Below are 24370 nucleotides of genomic sequence, written 5' to 3' on the forward strand. Positions count from 1 at the left end.
TTTTGTTGAAGACTCTGGATAGGCTATGAACCTGCACACCAGGGCCAGTATACCCCAAAATATAATATTAGGAGCTCAGCATGTACTATATACAGCCAGTGTAGTTCGGTAGACACTGCTTTGCACGCCGTTGTGTCATGCTTGGAGGGAGAAATTTGAGGTCGAATCGAACCTTAAGCACCTTTTTTCTATGCAACAGAACTGTTGTGTCAGAGCAGGGCAGCGCGCGAGCACTACGAAAAGTCAATAGAGCCACTCCGCACGGTGACCTTTTGTCTCTTCTCAAATCTAATTCTTAGCAGGGCGCTTCCTTCTTTACCTTGTAGAAAATGGGAAGTACGGCAAATGCACTACTTCAAAGATTGCTATCAGCTTTCGGGGAGCCTATCACATTAAGGGTCTCGCACATACCATAGAGAGATATGTGTATGTGGCGGAGTCGCAGGAGAAGCGGCGCAATAAACTTTTTTACGAATTAATCAAAGCTTAAGAGAAAAGTTGGAGGACGAGTCTTTTGTGGCAGCTCTCAATCAACCCTTGTTTCAGATTGCCAGACAACTGTAGTGTTCTTCAAGAAGTAGATAGCAGCAGATGAACTACTACGAAGTGCGGCTTCTTTTAGGGAGCTATGCATCCGCTCCGATAACAGCGATAACAGAACTATAAAGCCTTGAGTTCGCTGACAATGATCTCAAAGCTTGTCAAGGAGTACATGACCTATTCATCAAACTACTGCAATATTAAACTCGCCTAGATGCCTGGACACAGCAGAGTTTTCGGAAAATGTTAAGCAGATAACTCTTTGAGAAAGGACACCCTTACTCAAATCCAATCAAGATGGGAACGAGCAAGTGTTCCCCTGACCCAGAGTGGAACAAAAAATATCTATAGAACTACTAGCTGTTTTCAAGGATCACACGGACGCAATGATAGGTGTCCTAAGTGGACACTGCCCAATTAGCACTCATATGATGACGGTAAAGATTTTGGAGGACGAAAGTCAAAGTTACAGGGAGGAAAAAGAGATAAGAATATCTACACACTTTCTCTTCTACTGTCCAGCTTTGTTCAAGCAAAGACTGAAGTATCTCATTTACCATACACCCTTCGATTCCGCTGAATTGGATGGAGTAGATATTAGGTGACTCAATTAATTTGAGGCTGACTCTAGGCACTTTGCAAATATGCGACGGTCCTTTTGGTCTTGGTTTTGATGCATTCTCTTAAGAATATTTCGATTATTCTTCTCTGAAAATTTTAAGTAAATTCCACAAATACTCTGCAACGTTAGAAAACAAATTAATTATTCTTCTTCTTTACTGGCGTAGACACCGCTTACGCGAATATAGCCAAGTTAACAATAGCGAGCCAGTCGTTCCTTCTTTTCGCTACGTGGCGCCAGTTGGATATTCAAAGCGAAGCCAGGTTCTTCTCCACTTGGTCCTTCCAACGGAGTGGAGGTCTTCCTCTTCCTCTGCTTCCCCCGGCGGGTACAGCGTCGAATACTTTCATAGCTGGAGTGTTTTCGTCCATCCTGACAACATGACCTAGCCAGCGTAGCAGCTGTCTTTTAATTCGCTGAACTATGTCAATGTCGTCGTTTATCTCGTACAGCTCATCGTTCCATCGAATACGATATTCGCCGTGGCCAATGCGCAAAGGAACCTTTCTCTCAAAAACTCGTAACAACGACTCATCAGTTGTTGTCATCGTCCAAGCCTCTGCACCATATAGCAGGACGGGAGACAAAATATACATATATTATTGAATAATTAAATATTTTGCGTTTTAAGAGGTTTAAAGGGATCACCAGTTCAAAAACAAACATAGCTTTGAGAAAAACGCATTTGAAGTTTTACATTTGCTACTAGTAGGACCTCTCCGAGCCGTTCGATACCAAACAAGACTTCAGACAATTCAACTCCCTATCGTGCGACTTCTTCAATCTACTCTTGGAGAAAATAATTCGAGCTGCAGAACTTAATCGAGAAGGTACAATCTTCTATAAGAGCGTACAGCTGCTGGCGTACGTCGATGGTATTGGTATAATTGTCATCAAACGGTCAAGGAAAAACGACTGGCGCGCTGTTTTACAACACGCCTATAACCGAAGCGGTGTCTACGCCAATAAAAAAGAGAAGATATGAAGCCAATGCCACAACCACTTAAAAAAAATATATATGTATAAAATATCCTTTCCCAATTTGTTGTCGTCTTTCTTACATATATGTCAATTTTCTCTCAAGTTATCGCTTTCTCGTACGGACGGACGAACTAAATAAACTCCATATCTATTTCGAGTAGTTGTGAGAAGTATATAAATATTGTGTGTCCACAGGTATCAAGTACGTAAAATTTTTAAGAAAATATAAAGCTTTGTAACAGTAAAAAAAAACAATTTTTTAATTAACCATACCTTTGAAAAAACTTATTTTAAAAATATACAAATTTAATAATTTGTGCTTATCTAAGGCAAGATATAAACATTTTTTGCTATTTTACATAAAAGTATATGTATCTACATATGTACGAGTACATCATTACTTGCATATAGTATTACAACCGATTTGTATAAGCAAGCTCTGTAATCGAGTTTAGCTAGATTTTCCATTATTTTTCGAACGCTGCTTTTCCCACCACTGCGCATACCAGCGCGCACTTTCTTGGGCAGCAACCTCCGGTTCAACTAGCGGTACATAATCCATATGTATCGAAGCGCGCAAACGATTAAGCATCAACACCGACGCTGTGAAGGACGCAATCGCACGAAGCGAATACGCCAATTTGAATTTCGTTACAGGATAAAGTAACTGCACGAACAGTTCGGTGAGGAAGGAGAGAAGAAAGAAAAGGAAATGCGGCAGATACCATAAGGTCAAATTGATCTTGAATTTTCCACCGAGCAAAGCCATTTTTTGTATGAATCTGGTCACATCATTGATGGGCGTGTCATCGGTCACGAACACCGGCAGACCGGCAATGGCTTTTGGAGTCGCCTTAAGTGTTTTGTAGGCACACAAATGACCCCAAGCCACGTTACCTATGTTGGTAGCGTATGAAAAGTGGTTTAGTAAAGACAATATTTTTGTTGTAAATAACGCTATTTGATTTACCAGCATAGACGAGCTGTTGTTTACCACCAGCGCCGGCAATGCGGGGATAACTGTAACCACGGCTTGACAGGTACTCGAAAACACGGGGCACAAATTTCTCATCGCCTTCGCCATAAGTGAGCGTCGGACGAATGGCCACAGTTTCCAAATAATCTACGAAATTAGAACGATATTTATGAGTATTTAAGTTAGTTAAGAAAGCTCAACTCGGACATTTGTGCTTACCTCGCTGATTACTAAGCAGTGTTCCATTCGAGTTCAACACAATAGATTCAGCGCGCAATTTCGACGACGAATAGCCAGGTATCAGGAAGGATTTGTCGAAATCAGCGGGTTCCTGCGCATTAAAAGTGGGCGTATTGGCCTTTGACTCAGTTTGATTTATGACTATGGTGAATGTGCTGTAGCCTTTAAAGGGCACCAGACACACCGATGCACAGCTGGTGTATATCAGCCTTCCCACATTATGCTGCACACATAAGTCTACCACTGTGCTGGTTCCGTTCACGTTGACGCGATCTAACTCCTTGAAATTTGGCGGATACTCAATGCTGACTAAGGCGGCACAGTGGAAAACACAATTTACATTCTTGAAGGCATCCTGCACAGTGCTGGACTTTGGCTCGCAAATGTCTCCGACAAAGGTCTTCAACGCCGCTATGTGAGAAATGCCTGCAAAATTAAATGTGAATACTAAGCAACTTGTTGTTGTTGAATAAGACAATGTCGTACCAATTTTATTTTCAAAGGGCTCGATATCCAAAGAGCGAACTTCTTTGATGCCCAAATTTTTTTGTTCGCGCAAAAGATATTTTAACAAATGCTGCCCGATAAAGCCGCTACCGCCAGTAACTAAAACCACTTCCTCCACTGCGTTCTCAGCCGTTGACGTCATATTATCGGTTTCTGGAATAGTGGAAGATGTAAATTGTTTCAATTTCACATTTAGGCTAGAAACAAACGATGGTCGAGTCTAAAATTATACGATACATTGAATATGTACATAGGACATTAAAGGGTGATCTAGTTGCAGGTTCCCTACTTTTTTAAAGAACAAAACACAGAAACTTCAAATGTAATGGGGAATGTTTCTTATCATTCGAAAGAACATTCTTTGGCATTTCTAGTGATGGACACGCGTGATATTTTGCTACAAGGTCTGAACTTGAGCCAGAAATAGGCCTTATCGCTGAACAAAATTTGGCTCGAAGACGTTGGATTTCTTGGAACTTTTTAAGAGCCCATAGAGCGAAGCGATATTCCTTGGGAGTGTGAGGGTCTTCAGTTCTTGCAATTAAGATCTCGACGTAAAATACGCCAAGTCGTTCCACACGTCCGAGTTGCTGCAAATGGCGCCGAATCGACTCTTCACAGTCTTCGTATATACTCTCAGCTACGGCTGCTATATTTTCTTCACTGCGTGCTGGACGTGGTCTATTCGGTCGAATATTATACAAGAATGAATGTAGGGCCTTACGTTGGGTGATGGTTGATTTTCGACCTAATTTGATGTGGTTTTATCGGCTGCGGCTCATCTGTGCCACTATATTCGTCAGATTGATCATCTATTTCCGGGTTGTAAGCAGAGAATCAAGATTCATCGCCAGTAATAATAAGTTTCAGAGACGCCGTACATAACGCACCGAAGACACTATTGCTGTTGTGGGGCAGAGTATCGAAGAAGACCCAAATTAGTCTATCCGCAAACGCGCGCAAGTATCGGAGATGTGTGCATCAACTTTATGGAAGACTTTGCTGAGGAATCTTGATATCCAACCAACTCGTTCAAGAGTTGAAGCCGAATGACCATAAAGCGCGTCCAATGTTCGTTTAATGGGTCCAAAGCGAGATGGCCACCGATCAAGATTTTCAGAAAGTATGGATTAGCGATGAAGCTTACTTTTGATTGAGTGGATATGTATATATCTAAAAAAAATTATCGCACTTGGAGTGATCATAATCCACAAGCCATTGTTTAAACACTGTTTATTCTCATAAAGTCGCTGTTTGTGTGCCCTATGAACCAGGACGAGGAGTCCGTCGACCCTTATTACTTCAAAAATGAAGCCGGTTAAAATGTAACCGGCCATGGGGAACACTATAGAGTCATGATTAATGACTTTTTCGTGCCTGAATTGGAAGAATTTTCACGATCTTTGCTTCCAGCAGGACAGCGCTAGATGCTATAAAGCCAACGAAACAGTCAGTATATTAAAGGAAACTTATAGTGAGCGCATTATCTCGCGTCAGGCTTCTAAGACCGTGAGATTTTACACCGCTAGATCATTTTTTGTGGTGTTTTGAGTAGTTGCTTGTCTACGTAGATAAGCCCGAGACGATTGACGCTTTGGAAGAGTATATTCGACACGTTGCTACATACGGCACCAATTGTTGCCAAAAGTGTTTGAAAATTGGAGCTTACGGCTGGAATATATTCGAGCGAGCCACGGTGGTCACATTCCCGAAATCATTTTTAAAATAATGGGTTGTCAAAAAAGTCTTGCGGTATTTTTATTGAATTTTTTTTTTTATTGAAATTGAAATGAATTTTTGATGACTCAAGCCCAGCTCTTGACCAATGCTACGGCTGCTACTATGCGGGTCTCTTTCGACCAGATCAGCGATTTTATCGCAATTTTCGACGACAGGCCTTCCGGAGCGTGGCGCATCTTCGACCACCTCTACACCAGAACGTAAACGTTGAAACCATCGTTGTGCGGTGGAAATGAAAACTGTATCGGGTCCATAAACTGCACAAATTTTATTGGCGGTCTCTCTCTCCCTCTTGATCGCTCCTAGCGAACACGGTATTGGCTCTGCTTCGCATTCGCCTGGAGAGTTTCCTCCCTAAGCCAACTCGCCCGCTTTTAAAACAGATCAACTTATGTACGAGTGGAGTTGAACTGTCAGTGAGCTTAAAGCCTTGCTAAATACGTTTACTAAGATGGAATTGGAATTTGGCGACGACGGTACTAGTAGTGCCGCCTATTCCTCTGTGTAAATGGTCGTAACTGAGAGTGTACACGAAGACCGTGGAACGTCGATTCGCCACCGTTCGCAGCAAGTCGGACTGACGTATGGAACGACTTGGTGCATTTTACGTCGATATCTTAAATTGATACAATGCAGCTTGTGCAAGAACTGAAGCCGCTCGACCTGCCCAAGCTACATCGCTTCGTTCTATAGGCTCTTGAAAAGCTCCAAGAAGATTTTGAGCCAAAATTTGTTCAGCGATGACGTCCTTTCCGGCTCAACGGGTATGTAAACAAGCAAAATTGATGCATTTGGGACGAAGAGCAACATGAAGAGATTCAAGAGCTTCCATTTCATCCATAAAAACTAAGTTTTATTGGCCACCAAGATCGTGTGATATCACATTGTGAGACTTTTTTATGTGGGGATATCTAAAATCTAAAGTCTATGCGGACAATCGATCGTTTCGATTCATGTTTTAGTTCAAATAGTTTTACCCACTTGTAAGGGACAACGTTCACTCATAAAACTCGCCGTTTGGGCAAAGTTTATGTTAGCATTAGCGGAAAAAGAGATCGGTTGGTAATCTTAGACGAGTTGATATTCAGTCATGCCAGTGCTAATAAGTCTCAACATTATAAACTTGAATTAAGTTATAGTTTCACTTTAACACATTTTCGCTTGCAATTAAGTGGCTATGTTTACATACAGTCTACATGGCCTGAGAGACTTTTTGGCAATAAATCTCGACCCATATGTTTCATCATTTAACTAACAAACTTGGCCAGGGCCAAAGAACGAAAAAGGTCACAAACATAAACAAAGCGAGCCACCGCACATGCGCACGCACACGCTAGTTTGTGATGTGATAACGGCAACATTGTATACATAACAAAACCATTTACGTAGTATGTCTATACTATGTCTCCCAAACCGGTTTTCCTCACGTAACCAAGCCATTAAGCGGCGTTCAACATTGCCCTTTGGCATTACTTCAGCGCGAAAAGATTGAAATAGTTTATCTTACAACAGTTTCGATCCATGAATTAGACTACCTTTATGTGTGCCCCTGAAAATTACATACCTTGAAATACAAAAATTAAAAGCACAATTCACTTTTAGCACAGTGTTGGATGATTCGGCAGAGCTTTTAGCAAAACTTCACTTTTCTTCGTTTAAATTTGCATCGTTCGGAGCCGCTTGGACGCTTGTCTGCAACTGAAAATGACTGCGCTAAGCTAACAACAATGTAGCGTTTCTCCAGTCAGAGAATGGACCAACCAGCTGATTGAGCGTCGACTACATTGCAGCTATGCAACAATTCTAGGTTATAGCCATGGCCCGGAAGCGTTGTATAATAAGTGTTGCGCTCAATCCATAGTTTTAGTATTTAAATGACTTAGCATCGCCGAGAGTGCGCTTTAGTCGTCTACCAAATGGTTGTATGTATGTGTGTCTAGTTTTGTACATGTGAGCATATCCAACTTTTTACAGTCCACTGGTTTGTTTTCCAGCTTTTTAAGCTGCTCTTGATTCATCAGAGAGAGGGAGAGAGCGACAAATGCGCTCCAAAGTCGTAATGAACTAACATTAACATACAATTTTCCAACAGTATTGCAACATCTAACAATTGATTCCATTATGAACTATGTTGTAGTGTTACGTACAACCGTTATTGCTGTTCCAAAAGTCTGAGCTTAAGAAAACGATAACTAAATAAACTTTTTGGCAAAGTGCTTAAGAAACCTTGTACTTATTTGCAGCTTTAACCCTTGTGTTAATTACAATATTAAAATAAGCTTAAACTTCAGTACTCCATGGACTTCGGTTATAGTCGTGTTTACAACATCACGCAAGTCATTCTTCCTTTTCGCTGTTTCATCCATTCGGACAACATGACCTAGCTAGCGTTACGCGGTCTCTTAATTCGCTGAACTATGTCAATGTCGTCGTATATCTCGTACAGCTCATTGTTCCATCGACTCCGGTACTCGCCGTTGCCAATGCGCAAAGGACCATAAATCTTACGCAGAACCTTTCTCTCGAAAACTCATAACACCGACTCATCAGATGTTGTCATCGTCCATTGTCTTGCACTATATAGCAGGACGGCGATAATAAGTGGCTTATACAGTTTGGTCTTTGTTTGTCGAGAGACCACTCAGTCCAAAGTAGGACCAGTTGGCATGAGTGACTCTGCGTTAGATTTTAAGTCTAATATTGTTGTTGGTGTTAATGCTGGTTCCGATAAAAACGAAATTATCCACGACGTCAAAGTTATGACTGTCAATAGTGACATGAGAGCCAATGCGCGACCAACTACAACCACGACAACGATGACTGTTTGTTTGATGACAGGATTAATATCATCAGCGTACGCCATTAGTATCTGTTGTCTTTGTAGCGGCAAAACCATTCCTGAAGTAATTTCGTGGCATGGTAACTACTCGGCAATCCTTGGCAAGATAAAAATCCATGTCGGTTCCGGTTAATTAGACCCGACTGTGGTGAGAACGCTTCCTAACTCACCCCCCTCGTTTTGTGGTCGATCGCAACATTGTGAGATAGACTGTTTGCTTTATCTCCACTGCGACATGACAGTCAGTCCTCATCATTCTGGCTGTTCTTTAGACGTTTACGAAAACAAATGTTTTCACTTGCAGCTGTACGTAAGGAACTTAAAATACCGTCCCACAGTTCCCTTATACCGAGTTGATTCTGAGTGCTCTCAGAGAGCAGGGGTGCAAGTCGAGTAGAAAATCGTGCGGCTGTTTTTGTGATTGCACTCGACGTCAAACCTACCTTAAGTTTGTTCACGGGCAAACTTTTCTGTACAGAAGCGGCTGTTTATCTTTGCTACAACAAAATAGTGGTCCGAGTCGATGTTAGGTCCTCGGAATGTGCGCACGTCAAGGACACTGAAAACATATCGACCATCTACAACCTCGATCAATATTACCGATCAAGTTTTCGATCCGGAGACAACCAGGTAACTTGATAAATTTTCATATGCTGGAATATAGTACTTCAGATAAACATATTTCGGACACCTGCGAAGTCGATCAGCATCAACCCATTTGGACAGGTTTCACCATTTGTTTCAAGACAGACGCCCACTCGCAGCCGCCCCTCTGGTGCACAGAAGCTGCAGTTAGACTTCAACGAATCATTAAACCGAATAGGTCGGATTGGCTCCAATGAAGATTTTTCTCTTATAGCCGTGACCACAGGCTCCACCCGGGATGGCTTCCGCATCTTACACAAGCGCTACTCACATTTCCAGGGTTATCGACGAGAACGCAAGATTAGGAATTGGTTATAGCTCAACGACTATAACTGTAACCCAGAAGCATGACTATACCCATTACTTTTATAGCAACACCAAACAATATTTACAATATCAAGGTTCGTGTAGTTGGTCAGTTGGTCATCAGTCAATGCTGGGTGTTGATCGATCAATTTTATCAAGATATTGTATGAACCAAAAAATTTAAGAGGGACCGGTTATACCATTTATGAAGGAACGTTTTACTCCATGTCTCTCTCAAGGTGAATAGTCTGTCAGGTAATCATTTTTGTAAGAATTTCACACCGCCGCCATATGTTGAAAGAGAGTTTATACGCTCTTCGTTTTTGATAATAAACGATCATTAAATGGTAGGTTGGTGGTTTCATTAAAGTTTTTGAAATAGCAATGATGAGGGTATAGGTTTTTCTCTTTTTGTTTTTGTATTTACGTTTCACATATAACGCAATGCACACTTTTAGGCGCACGGAATTTCATTTCGCCTATTTGGCTTATAGTACAAACAAAAAACATAAAACTACAGATAAAAAAAGAAAAAGCTATGTTTTATGTCCTCTGGCTCAAGTCCCTGCATTATAAAACAAACACCTATCAAGCTTTTAGATTACGCCAAGCTCTTGCTTCTTCCTTTTCAGTAGAAAACTAGCAACATCGGTTTCCCGAATATGTAATTTTTTTAACCCCACTTATACATACCCATAATTTTCAACACACATTCATATGTACATACATATATACATTTAATAGAAGAAAATATTCTTTTTTTTAGAAATCAGCGAAAAGTACATCAAAATAAATCTGAGCAAAGGAATATACCAATCCTAATTTTAATTTATTTATATATGTATATATGTACATATGTATGTACATATGTATGTATAATAGATCAATTCTTTTAAAATATTTTAAATTTTTTAATGCTGTCCAGGGTTGGACATTTTTTAATTCAAAATTAATTTAATACCCAATTTTGGTTTAAAAATTTAAAATGTAATTTTATCTAATAATTAATATTTTATTTGCGCAAACATCTTGGGTATATATGTTTTTTTTTTTTTTTTGTGAATTTCAATATATTTAGAATCAGTTAACAAATTAGAACATACTTTTTAACTTAAAAAATTAAGTAACAGATAAAAAACAATATTTTTCAAATTAAGAGCTGGAATGGAAAGGAATAAAATGGAATGCCAAACACGACAATAATTAGAAAATATATATTTTTAATATTTAATTACAAGCTAGGAATTAATTTTTTATTCCGGTATTTGGGCTTAAAATTTAATTTTTAATCCGATTTTAGGTCCCATTTAACCCATTAATAAGGATTTAAATTTTGATTTGTATCCAATAATTAATACTTCATTTTCATAAAAATTTTGCAATCAAAATAGAAAAAATATTTTTGAACTTAAAAATTGAGGTAACAAATAAAATAAAATAGTTTTCAAAATAAGAGCTAGTATGAAAATGCATAAAAAAGGTTGTCAAAACAGAAAAGTTATAAATTGTATTTTTCCTTAATTTTTTTATTACAATATTGAGATTATTATTAGTTTTCAAAGCGTTATGTGAGACTAAAAATATATTTTAGTCAAATAAAAAATGATTTTCCAAATTAAAGCTTTTTTTGTATATATTTATTTGCAATCTATCAATTGACAATCAGCAAATTAAAGCTGGAATGCAAATTCACAAAAAGGTTGTCAATACAGAAAAGTTGTAAATTATATTGTTTTTTTTTTAATTTTCAATTCCAAAATTGAGATTTTTTTTTGTTCAAAGTGGTATTTAGTATTAAAAATTATTTTAAATTCGATTTTTGTTATTACATATTTTTCATTTTTTTTCATTTCAATTTAAAAATATTTTTAATTATGATTTTCGGGATAACAAAAAATTAATGAAATATTAATTAAATTATTGTTTACTTCAATATTTTCATACATCGATGAATATGTATGTATGTTTGTTTGTTCAAGGTTACTGAGTAAATATAGGCCTTCGTCAATTAAGTGTCTGATTAAAGGACGGTGAATTAAGTAGTTAGCATTTATTACCACTCGCAATGTAATAAATGCTTCGATACAGTGGTATCGCTTCCGTAAACTGCTAAGTCTTCTTCTTCTTCTTCTTTATTGGCACCGACCAATTGCTAAGTACTCTCATAATAATAGTAATAAAAGTTACCCTAATCCAAATTGCAAACAAACGACATTTCAAAATATAAAAATTTCTGCATTAGCCTTTAAAATCATTAAAAGTCGCTTATTAGTTTATGATCGCTTATTGGATTATGATAATGGTCTATGTGTACTGCTATTAATAATGCAATAAAGAACACTTTGCCGACTCTGAACAACAAACACACATACAAAAATTTCCAATTTTAATTGGAAGAGTTTGTATTCATCCTTGTTGGATAAAAAAATGAACAAAAAATGCACTGAATGGGGTACCTGAAGTATATAAAAACCAGAAAGAAGCATAGCAGACCCTATAAAATATATATGTATGTACATATTTACGTATAACATAAATGATCAGCATGATTAGCTGAGTCTATTGAGCCATGTCAGTCCAGTCATTTGAAATGCATACATCTTTTTCTCCTCAAGAGCTTGCATACTTGTCGGAATCACCGATATCGAATCACTATAACATATAGCTGCCATACAAACTGAACGATCAAAATCATGTCCTTATATGGAAAACCTTTTTATTTGACGAGATATCTTCACCAAATTTGGCAGAGATTATTGTCCAAGGCAACGGTACTATATACGAAGAGGTTGTTCAGATCGTACCACTATAGCATGTGGCTGCCATGCAAACTGAACGAACAAAATCAAGTTCTTTTATGGCATCTTTTATATTTGTGAAGTGTATTCGGTACTTCGAGCTTCGCTGCAACCGAAGTAAACGTTTATCCGTGTTTTTAATTATGATTAAACTTGCTACAACAATCTGTGTATAATAAAGAGTGAATATTAATTAATTTAATTATTATATAATATAATAAAACATAACAACATTACCCTTGGTTGCTAAATTTAAACCAACTGTCCGTTAATAAAAACGAATGCTAAGACTTTATTCTTAAGCGGTTTTTTATTGTATATTTTAATACTTTCACTGTAATAGTAGTTACAATTCGCATAGGGCTCTCAAATACATAATTATAATAATTATTTCTATGAAATATACATATTTCACGCAGAATTAAGGCAGAATATAAAGGCAACTTTATTGCACATCTTCTTTGCTACTCTTTAAGCAGAATCTTCATTATTTGCTATGTGACATATATGTATGTATTTGCATTTGTTTTTTTTTCTTAAAATCCATAACTTTAGGCAGCGAGTAAATTGTAAGTACTGTCACGGTATTACTGGTAATATAACACTAAACTAAATTTAGGATTAGGCTAAAAATGATCAACTAATTAAAATAAATTAAACTAAATTCAAGAATTTAATAAAAGGATATATGTATGTATAAAATTTGAATAGTATTACTAAATTAAGCTAGCAATGCCAGGACCAATACAAATTTGTATATTTTTATAGGCCACTTTTTGTTGACTTTAAATAACGGTGACTTACATACTTAAGTACGTATATCATTTAGGCACTTTGAGTGATTTGTGTGTGCTTTCTTGTTTCTTCTTTGTATTCCATTGTACGTAATTGCATAAAATAAATGCTTTAAAATATTCGAACATTTTCGTACATTTTTGTGCAAACAGAAAATAACAAACCATTAAATATACATTGACAAAGTTTTTGCAATTTTGAAATTAAGCGTTAAATCCTATCAATGTTTTGCATATTTTGTCTGTTATCATATTTGAAACTTTCAATTTGACATTAGTGAGTGTCAATAGGAAAGCGCCGATGGTGGACGGGACTCAACAGTAAAATCCTTATACACCGAGAACACAGATATCTGAAAGATTTAATTTATTTAAATATTTTTACAGTAATAAGATTAATAATTTCTTCACTAATAAAATAAAATAGTATATCGAGGAATTGACAGAACCTCTCGGTTTGGCAAGTCTCACATTACAAAATGTGCTAAACAGGCACAATTTTACAAAAGACTTTAGCGAACGTTTACGTAGATATTTACATATAATTTTCCCCATTATATACACTCTGAACAGTGTCCGTCCGCTCGTCTCTCTTTCAGTCCGTATATATACCAGCTAGTCCCCCAGTTTTTGATATAACGAGCTAAAGTTTTGCACATGCACTTTTCTCCGCACGAAGCTGTTCATTTACCGGAACTGCCGATAACGGACCATTACAAGATACGAATTGAACGATCAAAATCACTACCTTATTTAACAAGATATCTTCACAAAACACATGACATGAATTATTGCTTAAGGCAACGGCAGAATAACCGAAAAAATTTGTTAAGATTTGATCCCTATAGCACATAGTTGTCATATAAGCTGAACGATCAAAATGAAACTGAATATTTTTATTTGTGAGAGTTCGTTGCAACCGAAGTTAAAGTTTTTTCTTCAATTTACTTTCTTTAAAAAACTACACCAATTGTTTACATGAAACTTACCTTGTCCTTAAGTTGTTGGCAGAGTTTCAGGCCGGCGCAAAGCATTGGCATTACGTCGTTCAACCATTGCACGGTTGTCTCCGCCTGGCATGAGTCAAAGCGCATTGTACCCTGTACTGTAATTAATTGATAAACAGCCATAATCAATTTGTGACTTTGAAGATAAAAGCTGACGGCTAAGTCTTCGGATAAGTTGGGTGCAAGCGCTTTCTAAAATATAAAAATTTAATATTCTGTCATATTTATGAAAATTTTACTGACCATATTGCGGCTTTTAATCAGATCGGCGATAGGCTTCTTCTTGGGTATCACCAAACTGGTGCGCGCACGTTGCAATGCCTCTAATATGTTACCTACAACATTCATAACTTCGTCAGACGTTCTACAAAATAAGACATGCTAATTTAATAACAATTATTTGTGTCAGCAAGCAAATAGTAATCACTTGAAATGGTAAGTAGCATCTACATCATCAATGTGGTTAATTGCTTGCTGTAGATGATTTGCTGCGTCCTGCACTTGTTGCAACTTCCATGGCGTGTCTTGGTTAATACAAGTTTTCTGTTGATGATGCGGTGCCCGCGCAAGCTTAAAGCTTATATCCTTAAAAAGGTTACATGTTACTTATGATTCATAAATATGTAATAATGGCAAATTTACTGCATGAGTAATGCTATCACCCGTAAGAGTCACAATGGCACTAAGTTTTTCTGGCGCTACTTTCATTATGTATTTTTCAGTCTTTTTACCCTCATTGGCATACAGCGGCACAGGAAAGCGATGAGCACACTCGACCAATATCTTCCTTAATTGTTTTAATATCGCATGCACCTCCTCGCGCAGCACCCATTCAAACTCCACCTGCTGAAATAATCGAAGCAAATCAGGTTTATTAATATGAATATAGCGTGTCCATATTGAAAATGTATTTATTTATAAAGTCATTCGACTTATTTAAATTATTTAAATTACCAAATTTCTGGCTTCCTCCTTTTCGGTTTCCATCTTTTGACGTAGCCAGCTGCTTTTCGCTTTGTTGCTGTAATCGTTATCAGCTGGCAGCATACAATCTGGTAAAGTCGGCAGATGGCGCTGCGGCTTTCGATTCGTAAATCCATTTCGAGTGAAACTCCAATTTGTAGGTCTATAAATTCAATTTACGGAATTCAAGCATTTTAACGAAAGCGTTATAAAAATTATATTTAGTATTTGTGTACACTATTAATATGGTTGCTAATTCATAAAATGAAAAAATGTGAGGAAAACTTGCGACAAGGTAACAAATTTAATATTTTTGGCAATGAAAATATTTTTAATATACATATTCAGGAAATTTTGCATAAATTAATTTTGCAAATAAATTTTTCAGATAGGACGACTATAGCTGTCATACCAACAGAACGATCAAAATCAAATTGTTGTAAGGAAAATGTTTCCTATTTGTGAAGGATAATCTAGCTCCGGTGCAAACGAATGTAATTTTATCCGTGGTTTATGCATTCCATACATATGTACGTACGGAAATATGATTTGCCCAGAGTTGTGTTCCGAACATAAAACCAAAAAGCGATAGCGATTGAAACTGGACTTTAAAGGTACCGTACCAATTACTTATTATTTTATTAAAACATTTGTGAATTTATTGAGTCTGCCATATGAAAGTTTAAAGGCATTGGGTTGACTTTTTAAAGTCCGATTAAAGATTGATCTGACTAACCACCTATCACAGTTAAGGCACAATTTATGAGGCACACATTTTGTTTATTCGCTTAGCTATATACATACCTACTTATAACATTTAATAGAAGTACAGGGTTTTGCAACAGGGGCGATATGATTCCCAAGTGTCGTTTCGATAATTTTTAATATGTTATGATCTGTATTTTTTTTCGTTGTATTACAATTTAATAATGGAAAGTTATACCCAAGAACAACGTTTACATATTATTCAATTTTATTATCAATATAATCATTCTCCAATTGCAACCTTTGCAGAAATTATTCGTGAACAACCATTACATTCACCTAAATTGACAGTTTGTGTGTTTGTGTGTCTGGTAGAATCATTAGTCCATACCTCTTTCGAAAAGAAATCATATCACACGTATTGGAAACCCATGTACAATGAATACTAAATTTTTAATCCAAGATTTAAGCGAGTTTCCTTTAAAATACAATCCGAAAATATGGAATTTAAAGAAACGCTTCTTCTATAACATAAAATATTTGTGTTAAGCGAGAAATTGCATAGGAACCTCTCAAAGTTCCCCGGGTCAGAAATTCTATTTTACTGAAAATATTAAAAGCACTGTCTTCAACAACTATATTTGCACGTTTAGCAACCCAGTTTACAAGGTTCCTTTTGGAATGCAAGCGGGACACAAAAAATCTTACAACCGCTCTTCAATTAGAGCGAGATGATATTCATTCAATTTTAATTTTTTTTTTTTTATATAGCAATCAAATATTATTATATTTCCCTATTCGTGATAAAGATTTTAAACACGACGAACGACGATAATCGTCGAACAATTAGATTGTAATCAATTAAATAGTTTTTCATATGCGAATCTCTTAATGCACATACATATGTGCAAAAGCAATATACCTACATATACATACATATGTATCTCTAATATGAAGACAGATATTATCACTGTTAATTATTCTTAAAGTAGGAATTATTTAAAGCTTGGCCTGATGTTGTTATGTGTATTCTTTCTATGTGAGAAAGTTGTTTGGCGGTTCTCTTATTATTATTATGGCTTTCCTCAAGATAAGAAATAGAACGTCCCTCGGCTAACTTGAGTAAAACTTCAGCTATCCGAACAAAACTTCGTATATGTCCCTCAGGAACTTCACAGTATATAAATCAGGAACTAACAAATATATCAAACCTGCAATGAGGCCCAGAACATAGTGATATCCTAGTAACTGTGAAGCAGATGAACTAGCCAAAGCTGGAACCACTCTACAATTAGACTCCGGAAAAGAAGATATATATATTACTCTGACTACTTGTAGATCTTTAATCAACAAACATGTTATAAATATAGCGGAGTCTTAGTGGAATCATTCCCTAACTTCTTTAACAATCTGGCAAAATTGGCACGAATAGAATATGTGCCGCACAATTGACTATTAAAATCTAAAAGGATTGACACAAGAACCACCTCACCATAAATTTTGTCCAAATCGGACCATAAAATTAAATCAAGCCCCTCAATATGAACATATCGATCAGCCTGTGAGATATCTTACTGAAAGTAAAAGAACATTTTTTTCTGGAGAAAATATGTATATCGAAGAAAATAACTAATAATGTAAGAATTTCAAACTTTCAGTTGCCTTTATATGTTGTTGTTGTAACGGGTACCTAATCCCAGTTAGGATGGCAAGCATTAGATAAGTTGTCGTCGACGTTATCCAACGGTAGGCCCAGGAAACGTGCTGTTTCGACGGGGTTGGACCAAAGGGAGAAGAGTGTCAGATGAGTAGGGTTGGTAGAGCATGCAAAGGTGGTCAAGCTGCGCAGTCCCTGCAACAGACGGTTATACGCACCGGAATTGGCCCGGACTTTATCCGGCCAAGGGCTGTTATTTCGTAGATCTAACCCTGTTTAGATCGGTAAATATGTGCTTTATATCGTATATATCGATCAATATGTAAGACATCTTAGCAAAATTAAGTGAACGTAGAATACCGTTTACGAATTACCACAGACCCCAATTCTACATAGAATGATTTCCATTACTATAGAAGACTGTCAGTCGGTGAGTAAGTTGTCTTTATAAAATCACGGGGAAGCATGTCGTGGAAGATACTTGAGTAATGCCAAAATTTAATGTGATCATTCCGGATCCAGAAGGATCATTTAAAAACGAACTTTCAATTCTTACACAACACGTTTTATTCTAAAGATTTGCCAATATCTGAAAGTATTTTCTCACCCTTGAACGTTGAAAATTGCGATTTAAATGCGATTTAAAATATTCGGTTACATCCGAACTCAGCCCTTTTTTACGGGTTTAGAATTAAAGTGGACTCTTGAGACAACGGTACGAAGAAAAATAAATAACTTATGTTACAAGAAATGTAACCGGAAATGGTTCTTGGGTTATTTTCTCAGATGAGGTATATAAATGATCAGCGTGACGAACTGAGTCAGTTTAAACATGTGCGTTTGTCTGTATTAACACGAACCATCTCTCAGTTTTTGAAGTATCGATCTGAACACGGCCTTTTCTCATAAACTGGAAACGTCGATATCAGATCACTACAACATATTACTTCCATAAAAACTGAACGATCATTAAAGCTTCGGTGCAGCAGAATTAACATTTTTGTTTTTATTCACAGTACTTCTTCTACTGTTTAAAAATTTTGGACCAATACTAAACGATGAATTCAGAAAATTGATAAAATCTTCACTGTGCACAAAATTCTCATTGCCGGAAGATAGTGAGTCGAATGCGCAAACCAAGTCTTCATAATATTATCCAAAGTACATACTTATGTACACTTTGTTCCCGTCTTAAACGGTGAGTTTGCTGCGAATAGGCACGTGTAAGCACGACTTATGGTTTCCGCGTTAAGATAATAGCATTTACCGCTTAACAAAACTTTAAAATACACATAATTTCTGCGCCAAAGCCAAGCTTATTAGCCTCAATTAAAGTAAGCTCACTGATTGGACATACAAATGTACATGTGCGCACAAACATACGTGCAAATAAGTTCTTACTTATACCGGTGTGGAGTCATAACACAAAGAAGTAAGAGAGGTCGAAATTCGGGCGAAACCAAACACTGCACATTAGTCCAAATTGCATGAACATAAAAAGTTCAAAATTTCATTTTTCAAAATAATGTTACAGTTAATAAAGTTAACATGACTGCAGCTTTGTTCGACATAAAATTTAGATTTCGAACTAAGCAAGTGGGCATAAATTGATTGTTTTGTTGGCTGTATGGCATGTAGCATCGTCTTGTTGGGACCAAAAGCCGTCCACAGCAACATCTTCCAAGCACCAGCAAGTCATTAAGCAAGGCTCTATATACGTAGCGTTCTGCATTGACTGTTGTTGTTGTTATTACAGCGGCAGAAAACATTCTTGAAGTAATTTCGAGTAATGGTGCCGAGTTGAAAGTCATTTGCTGGATAAAAATACTGGTCCGTTGCGATTACTTAGACTCGACTGTCGCAGGAAAGAACTTCATGGACTGGAACATTATGGCCGGCTTCATTTTCGGTAAAATATGTTGCAATGATTTCCTCTGCCCCTGGAACACACCAAACAGTAATGTAACAACGACATTTCAATAATGGTTTGTGCCTTATTACCCCAAATGTGACAATTTTGTTTATTATCGTACTCATTCGACCAAAAGTGAGCTCCATCGCTGAACCATATTTTCTTGTGAAAAGCGGTATCGGTGGCCATCTCGTTTTGGGTCCATTCAACGAACGTTTTCCCGGAGTAGGTAGGTAAGTAGAGTGGCAGTCTGACGATGCACCTAGGCCTTTAGGAGACCCAATGTGAAACCACCGGTACTATAATCTCCTCACTCTATTGTCTCCTCTCTGAACCACGCCGTGCTTCCAATGAAATTCATTAATACTAAAAGTTTTTCTCTGTGCTACTTCCGATATATCGTCAAAAAACCCTCTACCGAAGGTTGCGATGTGTTTTTTCTTGAAGTAAGTTTGTTTATGATGAAATGTCAAATCAAATTGAGTATGAATCAAGTAACAGCTGTCGAAAAGACAAGCTTCTAAAAAGTAGGCTCCTTAAAAACCTAACGTCTTAAAAAATACCCATATATAGTCTAGATTAGGTTACTCTTTTGATTCTTCAAAATTTAACAAGTCGCTCTTAATACGTTAAAATCTGTCAAACAACATATAAGGTTATACAATTTTAAGCTTTTATGGTATTACAGAATACCGTCGTGTGAACAAAACCATTGCACTCTATGTAAGAAGTTGCGCGAGTACAAAAATTGTGACAAATTCTGAAGCTGACCTGAAAACATGTGACACAAGTACAAAAATATCACAATTCTGTTTATTGCAAACAATTTATTTGCTTACATACCATATACGTATATAGATATTTAGGCCACGCTTACATTATACTTTATATGGTGTCTCTCTACATTTTACTCGGCTATGAAACACATTAACCTCCTTAATTTATAACTTTTTGACACCATAATTTCGAATTATATAAGTGTGTTAGATTATAATTCGCACCTTCACTAAATGGTTTTTTGAACAAACAAACCGGCAAACTTCCAAGTGATAATTCAATACTTTAATTAACGAAATTTTCTCATCAAAATACAGAAATTCCAGACACTAAAAGATAAGCTGTGAAAGTACACACACTTCTGCATATAATAGATATATTTTACATAATATTTATCAAGTTGTACATAGGCAGCCAATATGTTAGTATTCACACATATATATGTATGTATGTATGTACATATGTATGTATTTAACCATTTGTCATACCAAGCAAAATTGTAAATAAATAAATTGAGCTGCCATAATCGATTGTGTTTAAATTTGGATAATTTATTATACACCAAAAATTATAAATGCGATTACTATGCCAACATACATATATACATACATACCTACATACATACATACATACATACTTATACATATGTACATATACATTTATACATTTGCACAGCCAACCATCCGGTAGCGTGGCTTACTGTTTGCGTAGCACAAACATTTCTATCAGGGAATCTTTTCTGTCCGAACTGTCAACACTTTTGCTAAGAAAAACCATCTACTTAAAGCCAACCAAATACGCAACACACAACAGTAAACAAAAAGAACATATGATCGTTGTTGCGATAGGGCGGCCGTGGATTAGATATTTGCTAACATTGTTTAGTGACAAAAAGCCATAAATAAATACACACATATTGACAGGTGTGCGAATGTATGCATGTATGATAGCTACAACCATCGTAAAATAATTATGCCCCAGTTTGTATGAATGAAGTCTAAAATAATCTATGTAGTAAAACTGAAATTTCCCAAAGGTTAATTGCATGTAAATAACGAAGAGGAAACTTTAAAATCGGTTGCCCCAAAGCTTTAATACCCTACACCAATAAAAAAAATTTTCCCCACAAAATATGGAATTTGATTGGTTAGTTTGTATGGCAACTATATGCTATAGTGGCCCGATCTGAACAATTTATTTGGCGAAAATACCGCAGACTCGGCCAATAGTCCATGCCAAATGCCGTGAAGATAATCTCTATAAAAATTCAATGGAAAAGTCCCCGACATGACACATAGATGACGATACTACAATTAAATCCATATAATTTTCGGAAAGCCCTAATCTACAAAAGACGCCAGTATAAATTTGACAACTGTTGGATCATTAGTTTGTGGATTATGTCATTTTGAGTGCAGCAACTTTAACTATTGTGAAAAAATGTCTGAAAAGGAAACTCGCGTGTTGATAAAATTTTGCTTTTTGAAGCGAAAAAATACAGTTGAAGCAAAAACTTGACTTGATGACGAGTTTCCGAAAACTACCCCCAGAAAATCAATCATCAAGTATTGGTATGTCTAAGTTTAGATGTGGTGACATCAGCACCGCAGACGATGAACGCAGTGGACGCCCGAAAGAGGTTGTTACCGAGGAAAACATGAAAACAGTCCACAAAATAATTTTGGGTGAACGTAAACTGAAGTAGTTCGAGATAGCAGGCACTCTAAAGATATCAACGGTATATGATTTACGAATATTTGGGTATGAGAAAGCTCTGCGCAAAGTGGGGACCGCGGAAGCTCACGTTTGAGTAAAAACAACGACGAGTTGATGATTCAGAGCAGTGTCTGGAAATGTTCAAGCGTAATAAACCCAACAACTATGTGACAATGGATGAAACTTGGCTCCATTATTTGACTCCGGAGTACAATCGACAGTCAACCGCGTGAAATGCACACTTTGAACCCGCCCAAAGCGTGAAAAAACGCAATGAGTCGACTGGAAAAAGGAATAAGGAAATGGAATAATTTGATTTTTGACTTTAAAAAGGAATGACCATCAATACAAAACCGCCAAAAGACGGTAGCATTTGAAAAAAAAAAGAAAGTGCTTTTTCACCAAAACGTATCACAAGTCAGTGAAAACGTTGGTAAAAAATCCATGAATTGGGCTTCGAATTGCTTCCATATCCACCGTATTCTCAAGAGCTGTCTCCCAGGGACTATTTCCTGTACAGAAATCTCAAAATAATGCTCACTAGGAAGACAGTTTTGTCGCATGAAGAGATAATCGCCGAAACTGAGGCAAATAAGCTACTTCTTTGAAGGAAAAATGACGTCTGTAAATTTTCAGACCGATATCTCAGAAACTATAGCACATATACAGACGAAGGAATATGTCTAAATCGACTCAGTCCGTTATTTCAATAGGGACGCTACAAAACTAGACCGATGGGGGCAGAAAACGACGCCATATTTTTCCCGCTCCTTTGACATTTCTTTTCAGTAAGGTTTTCCATTTCATCATGGAAAGATATACGATCCAACAACTGGTCGAAATTATGGCTACAATTTTATAAGCGCTACGTCCATATTATGGTCGTCATAATCGTCCTGTCAGATCAAAAATTGAGCGTCTAATGAAAAAATGTGAACCTACAAGCACAGTACAAAGTGTTTCCATGCCAGTGAGACAAAGAAGTGTCCGTAATGTCAAGAATATTGCTGCCGCTAGCGCATCAATTGAGGAAGACCCAAACCAGTCTCTCACACGTCATTCTCAAGCGTCGGGCATCTCGTCTTTGTGACGAGTTTTGCGAAAAGACCTTCGCCTACATCCTTACAAGATCAAATTGGCACAAGAACTGAAGCTGATTGACCAGTATCGTCGTATGTTCGTGAATAAGACTGAGCAACAACTTGAAAATGATTTGGATTTTCATCGAAAAATCGTCTTCAGCGATGAGGCTCATTTCTGGCTGAATGGCTTCATCAATAAGCGAAATATGAATTATTGGTTAGGCACCAATCCACACGCACTCGATAAGTCACCATTGCATCACGAAAAAATTGCGGTTTGGTGCCGTTTATGGGCTTGGCGGCGTCATTGGACCGTAGTTCTTCCGTGATGAGCAAGACCGGCACTTTACTGTGAATGGGTATTGCTACCGCTCAATAATAACCAAATATTTTTGGTCCGAATTGGAAATTACAGACTTGGACAATATGTGGTTCTAATAGGAGGACGCCACAAGCCACACGGCGAATGTCACAATTATTGAAAACCTAGTTTAGTGAACTATTATCTCACGAAATAACCCAGTCAATTGACCGCCTCGATCGTACGATTTGACGCCGTAAGACTACTTCCTGTGGGGCTTCGTCAAACCTATGGTTTATGCCAAGAAGCCAGCGACGATTGATGAACTTCGTACAAATATCGCACGTGATCGGCAGTATCGGCGGGTTTATGCTTGAAAACCATCGAAAATTGGTGGTCATGCAAAAGAAATCGAGTTCCATCCATAATGGCATCGAATGTACCTTCACAGGAATGAAGAATTTCATTTTCGAAATTGAATTTTGAAAGACCCGTTACGTATGTATAATTTTATAAAGTTTCCGATTTTTTCTTCTGGGTATTACAAACTTCGTGGCCACTTAATATACTCTGTTCAGGGTATAAAAGCAAGTCTTTTCAACATATCAGCCTATTGCCTACAGTAAGTACAGATGTATATATTTATGTATGTATATGGTACGCATGGTTATGGCGCAATGTATACTTATATACATACTTATATACGTGAGAATGTATATAATATATTTATATACATATATTTATAAATAAGTATACATACATATATATATTTGCGAATGTTTGTCGATGTCATTTTCTGCGTCAATACAAAGTAAGACGAGATTCGCTTGGTGGTTTTTATTATTTTTTTCTTGGGAAAGACCTTTTTTCTGAAATCACACTGTGACTCACCGGGGACATACCATATCACTAATAATATCTTAATACCTGACTTAAACATTGTACACATGTGTGTTGTTTGGGCGTACCTTTGTGGCATGGTGATCGCTGAGGTTTTCACTGCTGTACGTTTTGTTTTGTTTACGGTTATTTTAATGCTATTTTCTTTTGTTTTTGTTAACGTTAGTACTGTTTGTGAGTACATACATACAAACACATGTGTGTGTATGTATTTAAAGCTGAATAATAAACACTTTTTAGCCGCAGCAAATAAAAATCATTTGAAAGGCGAAAATAAATTGATTTATAATCGTTATATTGTGGCCGCTAATAATACAGGTATATTGAACCGCAAAAATTCCCGACCGAGTATAAAAAGCGCC

At 36.9% G+C, this 24370-nt stretch overlaps 3 protein-coding genes across 3 annotated transcripts in view; 1 reads left to right on the top strand and 2 right to left on the bottom strand.

Annotated features, from left to right (window-relative positions):
• Nucleotides 1-24370, top strand: part of LOC120779164 — a gene marked incomplete at its 5' end in the record, with an annotated part of 62610 nt that overhangs the window by 32189 nt on the left and 6051 nt on the right. The window lies entirely within an intron of this gene.
• On the bottom strand, nt 2466-7265 carry LOC120779162 (3 beta-hydroxysteroid dehydrogenase/Delta 5-->4-isomerase type 2-like). The gene is made up of 5 exons (XM_040111387.1): nt 7171-7265; nt 3846-4019; nt 3339-3785; nt 3114-3266; nt 2466-3040 (listed from the first exon to the last, which is right to left on the bottom strand). The coding sequence occupies exons 2-5, from the start codon at nt 4006-4008 to the stop codon at nt 2595-2597; spliced, it is 1209 nt and encodes a 402-aa protein (XP_039967321.1). The 5' UTR covers nt 4009-4019; nt 7171-7265; the 3' UTR covers nt 2466-2594.
• Nucleotides 12486-24102, bottom strand: LOC120779165 (protein rogdi-like). Its single transcript, XM_040111390.1, has 7 exons — nt 24077-24102; nt 14950-15121; nt 14638-14841; nt 14423-14580; nt 14239-14359; nt 13978-14187; nt 12486-13341 (listed from the first exon to the last, which is right to left on the bottom strand). Exons 1-7 carry the CDS (start codon nt 24085-24087, stop codon nt 13273-13275), a joined length of 945 nt encoding a protein of 314 aa, XP_039967324.1. The 5' UTR covers nt 24088-24102; the 3' UTR covers nt 12486-13272.

This window comes from Bactrocera tryoni, chromosome 5 (assembly GCF_016617805.1).
Source record: "Bactrocera tryoni isolate S06 chromosome 5, CSIRO_BtryS06_freeze2, whole genome shotgun sequence".
Classification (NCBI taxonomy): domain Eukaryota; kingdom Metazoa; phylum Arthropoda; class Insecta; order Diptera; family Tephritidae; genus Bactrocera; species Bactrocera tryoni.